The sequence below is a fragment of the Homalodisca vitripennis genome, chromosome 2 (genome assembly GCF_021130785.1).
Source record: "Homalodisca vitripennis isolate AUS2020 chromosome 2, UT_GWSS_2.1, whole genome shotgun sequence".
Lineage (NCBI taxonomy): Eukaryota > Metazoa > Arthropoda > Insecta > Hemiptera > Cicadellidae > Homalodisca > Homalodisca vitripennis.
In genome coordinates, this window is record NC_060208.1 from 57,677,707 (window position 1) to 57,688,375 (window position 10,669).

The following is a 10,669-nucleotide window of genomic DNA, read 5'->3' on the forward strand; positions in this document are numbered from 1 at the left end:
TAAACTTACTCTATAATGTAAATAATGCGAATTTCAGGTGTATAGATGTCAATGTCAGCGTGTGATGTGCAGCAGCGGGTGTCTCGGCATAAGCGCCGGTTTGCTCTCTCTTATCACACTCATCTCTGCCGTTATCAGCGGCTCCTGGCTGTACACTCGGGAGTCTGTCAATCTGCCAGGTAGTCAGTCCATCACAGCAGTCACCTTCCGTATCGGACTGTGGCGTGTCTGTCCGGCACTCAAGAGGATCGTCACCTCTCCTGGCACTTGTGAGTATCTAGGATAGTATCCTTATCTCTGCCGTTATCAGCGGATCCTGGCTGTACACTCGGGAGTCTGTCAATCTGCCAGGTAGTCAGTCCATCACAGCAATCACCTTCCGTATCGGACTGTGGCGTGTCTGTCCGGCACTCAAGAGGATCGTCACCTCTCCTGGCACTTGTGAGTATCTAGGATAGTATCCTTATCTCTGCCGTTATCAGCGGATCCTGGCTGTACACTCGGGAAGTCTGTCAATCTGCCAGGTAGTCAGTCCATCACAGCAGTCACCTTCCGTATCGGACTTTGGCGTGTCTGTCCGGCACTCAAGAGGATCGTCACCTCTCCTGGCACTTGTTAGTATCTAGGATAGTATCCTTATCTCTGACGTTATCAGCGGATCCTGGCTGTGGACCGGGGAGCATGCGGTTTGTTTTGGCAGTCACCTACCATATTGGACTCAGCCACATCCCATCGATTTACATACATCATCATCGAACTCGATGTTGCGTATTAGAAATTAAGTTTCATGCAAAATTTCAAGGTCACTTCGTTCTCTCAATATCGACAATTAGAATCGCTATAGCCCAGTCAATAAGTAGGAAAATAATGATTTTAGAATTTGGTTGATAGATGAAGATAACATTCTTAAAAAAAAAGATATTTAGTAAAGCCAACTGGAGGGGCTGGAAAACTTTAATTTATGTCTTTCTATTTGCTTCTGTCCAGTATTACAGAAATTGTTCAAGCCATCAAAATATTTATAAAATGGATCAGATTTACAAAAATTATATTGTTTCAATTGTATCGTACAAAGTATATTATGTACAAATACTTAGATCCTTTCAAATGATATTATTTAAATTTGGTACACTCACATGAATATGAAATAGGGGAAAATAAAAATAACTTGTTATTTATATTCTTTGCCAATAAAATAGTATGCTGAATGAAACAAACTCCCTCTGTAAACCATACCACTTGATTCAGTTTCACTTAACCCTTCTGTCCAGTATTACAGAAATTGTAAAAGCCATCAAAATATTTATAAAATGGATCATATGTACAAAAATTGCATTGTTTCAATTGTATCGTACAAAGTATATTATGTACAAATACTTATATCCTTTCAAATGATATTATTTAAATTTGGTACACTCACATGATTATGAAATAGTGGAAAATAAAAATAACTTGTTATTTATATTCTTTGCCAATAAAATAGTATGCTGAATGAAACAAACTCCCTCTGTAAACCATACCACTTGATTCAGTTTCACTTAACCTTTGAAACGTTGTACAGTATTACAATTGATGGTTGAAGTTCGTTTGGATACCCCATCCTGTATTCAGCAGCAGCTGTAAATGTGGTACTATTGCACTTTCCATAAAAAACTACGTTTTCATATTCCCCGAAATAAAGACCTACGGTGTTAATTCTTTTTTAATTACAAACAACAAGTAACACATCAATGGAAAAAACTTGTGTTTAATGTTTAGCATATTATGAATTGACTACTGATCATATAAAAGATTAATTACATTGCATAATTAACAACATTTGAAGTATATTCATCTTCAACTGTAGGGTAAAATGCAATATCAAATTTATTTAGGAAAAATGTAATGACTCAGTTAATCCTTATCGGATTTCAACAAATTTTGTAATATTTGGACTCCTCAGGATGTTGAGTTGACGGGATGTGTTGTTGGCTATCACAGTTATTATAGTCGCGTACTTGTCCGTCCGTCTATTCAGCTGTGTTATAACTCTTGATAAAAGTTCTAGAGCCTTGATACGCTGGTACATGTTCCTCTTGGCCCAAGGAAAAACCCTATTATTTATTTTGAGGTCAATAGGTCAAAGAGCAGTTGGTCCGTTTGTCTGTATGGCCGTCTATCCAGCTGTGTAATAAATCTTGATAGAAAGTTCTATGGAATTCTCTCCCTGCAGGAAAGCGCTGCTCCGGGCCTAGAACTGTTTAACTTTTCAGGAAATTTACGAAAACCACTAAAATGTGTCATTTTCAAATTGAAACTTAAATATAATCAAGTGCCAGACTATCACATTAATAAACAACATAATATAATTTGTAGTAAAACATAAATAATACAATCACATTACAAATAAAGGATAAGTGTTTTATATAGCCTATAATGATTTGAAAAATGTTAAACATTATTGTATTAAGAAAGATGAGAAGTACTTATACAACACTTATTCCTCAAGTACCGCGGTATTTTCAATTAGTTTTGCAGCCGATCCAAATATCGTGTATCTTGTGCAAAAAATTATGATATGAACCATCGTATGCGATATTTTGCTAACTAGTTTTAACCTGTTATCTTATATTTACACTAGTTAACTATTAATAATAGTTCTATAGTGTATGTTTTAAAATTAATTTACTTTCAAAAATATTTTGTAACCTCATTCCCGTCATTAAATTTTTATCAAGATTTTATTTTTTACCCTTCTAGAAATTGCAGTAGTATTCTGTGCAATTACTTTCCCTTAATAGGCACCTCTTGGTCAATATTATCAATAAAGCTGATGCACATAATATTTATACCAACGGGCATAATTAATTAAGAAAGGTGTTTTGTATGTAAAGATCTATTCTATTTCATAAAATGTTTAGTTTACTAAAGTACCATATTTGTCACATTTCCTGGTGATTCGCTTTGTCATGTTGGTAGTGCTCCCGGCCCCCGGTTGCCAGCTTATTCAATATTCCAGCTGGCCGGAAGTGAAAGAAGCCGATCTCGGAATATCTTGGTCTTCGCTTGAATTTACACCTTCTTTTGTCACAAAAATGAGGTAAACCTTATATCAATCACTTGAGGATATTTTATATTTGTATATTATGTTAAATCCTTAAATATGAAAATGTAATAAATTGAGATATAAGTAAAACAATTCCTAGTGATGTCAGAAACGAAATGGACGAGGTGAGAGACGTAAGAGAGCTTAGTGCAGCTGTAGTTCGTAAGCCACGTCTGACAAATAACACCCCAGACAGCTGGAGTCTAATACAAGCTTATATTGTAAGGCGGCGACATGTGCCATTGTCTGTTTTGTATGAGGTGGGAAAACCTCAGTCTAGCCAGCCAAGTCAAATCTAAATCAAATTCTTGTATTGTTAGTACCGATCTATACATTATAAGATATGATTCTCTTACTTAACTTAATGATTATTTACGTATTGAAAATACGTACTTGAAAGTAAAGTGAAAATATCTACTAAGTATTACACACATACTAGATATATTTACAGATTCGATTTTGTACATAATAAAAAGAGCAAAAACTCTTTCTATAGTAATATCCTCTATGAAGAGTGGAGTCATTAGTAGTTCGATTTTTAGTTTTTTTCCTGGAACAGTGTTTAATTTAATATCTTGCGAACAATTTATGAATCATTGATGAGATATTCATGAGCAGTCTATTTAGTTCATAGTGAGCAACTATGTTTTTATGTGGCTCTTATTTCATACCTAAGACAATTCCGTCCTACATAGCTCACATTGAAAATTATAAAAATTCATTATGTCAATATTTCAAACTTCTTGAAAAACCATCTACACGATGTTTGGTAATGCATTTTATTGATTATACGAATTGATTTCCTTTAGATTACCAATAATAATCTATGAAAACCGAATTTTAAACAAATATCCCTAATCAGAATTTTACAAACGGTATCAACTAGTGTATCTTCACTGATATAATCAGTAATGGTGCACAATTATGATAAATCTTACAACGCTGGGGACAACAACATTTTATTTATTGTTATGTCTTTTAATTTCTTCCTTAAAACTATTGAATATAATTAATTTAGCGACGTGTATTTGAATTGTGCTATGAATGTGAAGTTCGAGATATCTGCATATTATGTATATCTGTTCTTGGATAGTGTTTTGGATGCATAAATTATAAGTAATAATAGAATTGGACCTAGGATTCATTCTTAGGAGACCCCAAATTTAACATAGCTGCTCGTGATATATATCCTGAAAACTTAACTTGCTGGTTCCAATCACTAAAATAGAACTGCCGCTAAGCAAGCAGGAGTCCTGTAATTCATAATTATAAAAGTGTCGAGTACAGTAACACTTTGTGTTCTACGTGATATATGGTATTGGATTCATCTAAAAATGGTTAGGTTTCTCCAAACTTTCAAAGACTAAGTTGATGAATTGGTTGTCAGCATCAACAGTTATTCCCTTTCTATAACTTGAAATGGCTTGCTATAATACAATGTGTTGCTAAATTATTTGATAGGTCTAATAATAAATTCGGTTTTATAATAATAGACAAACAACTCAATCAGGTGTGATAAAAGTAAAATTTAGTTTACTGACCACATTTTAGAAAAATAGATATTAATAAATCCAGTTTGAAAAAAAGATTTGGGAATCTTAATTTACAAAATTCACTACAACTAGAGTAAGATGTTATAAAGTAGTTGCATAACGAGTTTTCATTAGCCATGCCGATAAACCACCAGCTTCAACGTAACTATACTTTCATACACGTCAGTTCTGACAAATAACTCTGTAAACAGTTGGAGTATAATACAAACACGTATTATAAGACGACATGTGACGTCGACTAAACTGCGTGACTCGGCTCCTTTGAGTTTAGTGCTGCCGTAACACGTTTCTCCAAATTGAGTAGTTCGTACGTATCCGAAAACTGTTTGAGCGTAGTCGAGTTTGGTAGATAGCGTTTGTTGATTTCCATTAAAATATACATCAGCTTATGTGGAAGATGGTTTTCCCAAAATTGAAAAAAATCAGTTTTGTACTTACCAAGTTGATTCCAAAGTAATTTTACAAAAAAAAAAAAAAAAAAAAAAAAAAAAAAAAAAAAAAAAAAAAAAAAAAAAACGGAAAAAGACAGGGATTTCAGAAAGCTTTCATAAGTTTTGAGAAAAAGAATGGAACGTTGAAAACTTTGTCGATCACCAATGTAAATTAAAATTTCAGAATGTGTGCATATTTAAGGGATAGACTTTTATAATTTTCCAAAATATCTAAAATTACGACAATCTAAGAAACTATACATTTGCCGCATTCGAAAGCACTAACAGGTAAGCAATTGCACATGGAAATATCGATAATGACATAGAGTAAATGGAAACACAATCTAGTCAGTGTGGTCTTGAACAGAATAAGCTTGTAAAAGACAAACACCGTCTTAAACTCTAACTAAAATAATACAAATATTAAGAATGCTAAATATTTCATTACATCTAATTAAGGGCTTTTCTAATTTTTATTATCTGACAGTGGATTACAGTTTCAATTTGATACTTTTGAGCACTTCCTAGCACCGACTGGAGTCTCTCATACGATTACTTTGCTGTAAGTCTTCATCTAACGGTTAATTAGAAATATATTTTGAGACGATTCAAAGATCTAGAGCAATTGGTGACGAGATAGTTCAGCTGGAATTAAAACTAGGCTTCCAATGCAAGTGAGATACATATGATGTTTGGGAGGCACGTTAGAGCATGTTTTCCCCTGTTGAGTGAGTCCATATGAAGGTCAAAGAACCTCAAAAATTAAGGGGTTGGAACAGAGGGTCCAGTTTGGGGACAGGGAACAAGTTGGAGGCTAATCGGCTCAAAGTTCGATTTGATATAATTGAAAAACACTATAAGAGTAGTAAAGAAGGGTTTTGACGCAGAAATATTTATCCACAATACACCATACCATACAAAGTGCCTGTAGCATATTTTGATATATATTTTTCCTAATGTTACCCTGGGGAATTCAGTACATTTATTTAATACCTTTAAAATAATTATAGTAAGTTAAAATAAATTTTTGAAAAGATTTGGGACAATCACATATCATAGGATTTTATGAAACGTTTTGGCACACTCTGTAAATAAGTTTAAAGATAATCAACTGTTATTTTTATAAATATATTAAGTGTAAATATACCTTTAAAATAATATATAACACGTGTTATTTTTATATTTAAACATTGATCTAAGAATAACCCTCTCTCAAGTTAGGCCATTTAGGGAACATTTTTAAAACTTGAAATAATTTAAATACGTTGTTTGTGGGCAAACTAGGTATAAAGAAGATATATAATCGAATAAATACAATTATTTATATTACATTTTTATTTGAAAATTTCTAAATGATTAGTAAAACAACACTTGAAAGTAAAGTCCAGATATAAAAAACTAAAAATGCGCTATATTAGTACACGCCTACTTCACGAAAACTCGTGTGTATTTAGGTAATGGTATTAATTTCACTGCATTACAAAACATAAAATAGATCTTTTATATGTATGTATATTTATTTATTTATTTGGTATATGTATCTTTACATATCTGAATATATTGTTTATTGTTTTAACTAACAAACATTAATAGACTGCAAAGGTAAATAATGTTTCAGCGGTACAGCTGTTTGATATGTGGAACAAAGTTTCAGACTTCCTAAGATCTGTTAAACTATACGTGGAGCAAACGTTTTGTATATTTTTTATATAACAATATCTCTTAAACGTCAGTTCACTGAAAAAGTATGTACTACAAAACTGCGAATGCTACTACGAATGCATCATAAAGAAATGTACAACATTATTATTTGTTAATAAATTATTAGATATTCTGCAGTAATTTGACGAAAAATACATTAAAACTAATGTTTGTCTCATTTTGAGAGGTAAAGTAGTCAAATATTCGGAAAGTCTCAATGGGGATATCAAGTTAAGAATACTAGACTATAATAAATCATATGGCTGAAATTGAAATACCATATAAACAGGGATATCACTCACGAACGGGGAATAAAACGGCAACAACAAAAGCTGTTGGCATTTACGGGATCCATGGTGATCATCATTTATTTCCCTGTGCCCTATAAATTTGCTCGTTATATATCCGACACCTGTCAAACCAGATTTGAGTAATCCATTACCTTCATTACAATCTTCATCAGGATCACTATGTAGGGGTAATATCGAGATATAATGAATTATATTGTGAGTTAAATGTTAAACTACTGTATGTTTCCTTTAGTTAACATTTTATCTTTTATAGTTTTTTTTATTGTACAAATACATTAATAGAGCAGCTTTTGAGGGTACTTTGTAGTAGTTTATTAACACTTTAGTTTAAAAAAATTACATTAAATGTTACAAATGTTTTGTAGGGTTAAACTCTTTTATTATTTTTGTGTTGGCAGGAATGGTTCTTCTTGTATGAAAATATTTAATTTCAGTAAGTTCAATTTTAGTTAATCTAGTCCGATTGTTTAATTTTACACCTAATACGTTCTATGAATCTTGATTTAAATATTTGACAGTTACTTGCATACGATAACTATAATTTATAGTGTTTCATAGTTACTGTATTTTAATGTTTAAATTCATATAGTCAAATTTATTCAACTACTTTTTAAACAATTTATACATTATTTAAAATATTCTATATTAACCAAAAACATTCATTCAATAATAAGTATTGTGGGATGACCTCTTATTTTTATTTAAATAAAATGCTTTTTTTATTTATGTTACAAATTTTAACAATCCAATCGAATGAAGAGAATTCTAGAATTTTATATTAATTTAGATTATATAATTTCATATACAGAGAAAATAAATTTTTAGAAATAACTTTAATGCTTATAATTGTTTGGATATATTTTAAGGCTTAAAAATGATGTGTTTATAAGTTAGAAAACGATATAGTTTTAATAAAATTAGAAAAAAACCATAATAAAAGAGCCAACCAAGTTTACAAAAAATAGAAACACTTACATACAACTTTAAAAATAGACTGAATTTAACTGGAATCTGTTGCAATATAGTTGGAATCAATGTTTTATAAATGCATCGCAAAATTGAGATAAACTAACATTTTTTCCACCCAGGAAGTATTTTATATAAGATATAACACACTGTAAATATTCTATCAGTTTTTTATTTGATAACGTTCATGCAAATATTATTTCGTACCATATCGGTATTGTAAAGAAATGGTACAAATAAATTTAAATTACGAACATACTAAAGCACTTTCAGTTCATGTAAGAAATTTTAATTTTTTGATAGGTATTCAGGCTGTAAAAACTAACAAGACCACAAATATAAGCTCTCGACCGCTATTGCTGTCCCATAATTATTGTCAAGAACATAGCTTGCTCTCAGGTTAAAATACCCCTTAGGGTAGGAAAGATACAATACCTCAAGAAATTGCGTGTCCAAGAATTTCGGGAAATAATGTTTCAATGTCCAACATGTGTACCCTTAAATGAAGATGAAGAAATCGTAGAAGTATAAAATCTTACATTAGAATACAAGAAAACTTTTCGATTTAATAATTTATATGTTGTTTGGTTTAGTCACTGACATAATAATGAAATTATCATACGTAATTGGTTAAACAGTCGGTAATCTATTGGCAAGAAACTATTGGTGTAACAGAAAAATCTGATCTATTTACCTTTATTTTATTACATAATCTTAATTAACCTTTATTACATAACGTATAAGGGACCTTACACCCTCAAATATTTATGAGAAGAAATATAAATCAATATTGTAAATGTACTTTTAACACTGTTCTTGGGATATTCTATTTTGCTCAGGTATGCCATGCCGTTGGTAGCACTAGCGTTAGCAATTTTGATGTTGGCAACACTGTTTGCTCTACTTGGTCACTGCCATGCCGACCTGAAGACTTTGGTGGCTTGTGGACTGTATACAATTGGAGGTAACATTTTAAATAAGATGTAATATGGATATGCTTTGCTAAATGTACAGTTAAATTGCTTCAACGACATTCATAATGATAGTAATTCGAGGATATGTTTATTTGACGATCTAACTTGAGTAGATACTTATTGTAAAATTTATGTGATTGTTTAACAAGTTAGGTTATAATTTATGTTGTTTGGTTGGTTTGTAGTAAAAGTATAATTTTGTCTCATCTTCATGTTTCTCCAGGATTGACCCTGGCCAGCGGCCTCATCGTCTTCGTTTCCGTGTTGAGTGACGTAACCGCGGGGACTAAGAAGCTCGAGTATCGATACGGTTGGTCCTTCCACGCGGCGGGAACAGCCTTCGTTCTGTCCGAGATCGCTGCCCTGGTGTCTATCTCAGCGTACCTGGGGCGGTTCTCCAGTGTGGAGGACATGGTGAGGGCGATGGTACCTGGGGCCGACAGGAAGCTGAGGCACCGGCAGCTCTGCGGAGAGTATTTGGGAAGGACGGAGCAAGGGGTTGACAGTTCACTTCCGACACCTCCAGATGTCTGTACGGCCAAACCTCGGGTGGGGCCTATCAGTGGAAGGAAGCCTGTAAGAGGTGGTATTCCTATTACTAACATATACGATGGGATACCAAAGACTCCTCTTCACAAAAGATCTACAGATCCTCTGATGCCTCACCCGGCAACTCTTGTACTGCCGGAGCATGAACGCTACCGTTACACCACCATCATCCACCAGGGTCTTCTGGGAGTGGCTGAAGGCTCTTCTTCCTCAGAATCTTCAGCGACCTCTGGCGGCTCCTGCAGCCATTCCCCGCCTCGCAGTCGACTCCCAGCTCATTCTCCACCGCTCACTCGACTCCCTGTCCACTCACCACACTGCCCCAGGAGCAGCTCGCCCTCTAGTGGGAGCCTGGGTTACTGCTCTGCAGTCACGTGACACCCTCCAGCTCTCCGTTCACAGGAAGACGTCATATAGAAGACTCGCCAGATTTGAGTCCTCCATCATTACAAATAAAACTAAATTTAATAATATTTTCGTATATTTTATGTAATGTAATTATTTTTGTAAAGTAGTATTCCAACAGGATTGTCTGTCTATTCTAATAAATAAAACTCTAATGTGTGACTCTGCCTACTTTAGTCACGCCAGATCCAAATAATTGATTTATTCAATATTAAATGTGCGTGGCAGTTTCACTATTTTTAATTACAAAATGAGAGTTGCCATAAACCAGACTCAAAGGAAGCTATTGATTTTGTTTGGGTATTAAGCAGCTAAGGCAATAAAATGTAGCGGTGAAGAATAAGTATCTTTTCGTAATTTGTTTGTGACAAAATATAATATACTTAACAACTAAAACCGAACCCCCTCTACACTAGGAGAAGGACTGCATTGGACTACCCCTTTTGCAGTGGTTAAAATATTGTAGTCATTTCCGCGAAATATATTGATACAAAAGAATAAAATCTGCTCTTTCTTTCAATACTGTTTTTTTATTTTAGACATATAGTATTTTATAGTAAAATATTGGAAGTATATTTATAGATGAATAGAATCTACGTTTAGTGCATTGCATATTTGGTGACTGCCCTACCAATGCAACAATATTACAAATAACAATCTCTGCATTTTTGGCAACTTCAATATTATTAATCTA

The 10,669-nt window shown here is 33.3% G+C and overlaps 1 protein-coding gene across 1 annotated transcript; it reads left to right on the plus strand.

Moving 5' to 3' along the window:
- Window positions 1–466: 466 nt before the first annotated feature.
- Window positions 467–10,137, plus strand: LOC124355641 (voltage-dependent calcium channel gamma-5 subunit-like; the record flags this gene model as incomplete). Its single annotated transcript, XM_046806804.1, has 4 exons — window positions 467–614; window positions 2,959–3,079; window positions 8,887–9,011; window positions 9,245–10,137. Coding segments are annotated over 4 exons (1,098 nt in total), but the record flags the coding sequence as incomplete, so codon positions are not given.
- Window positions 10,138–10,669: the final 532 nt, after the last annotated feature.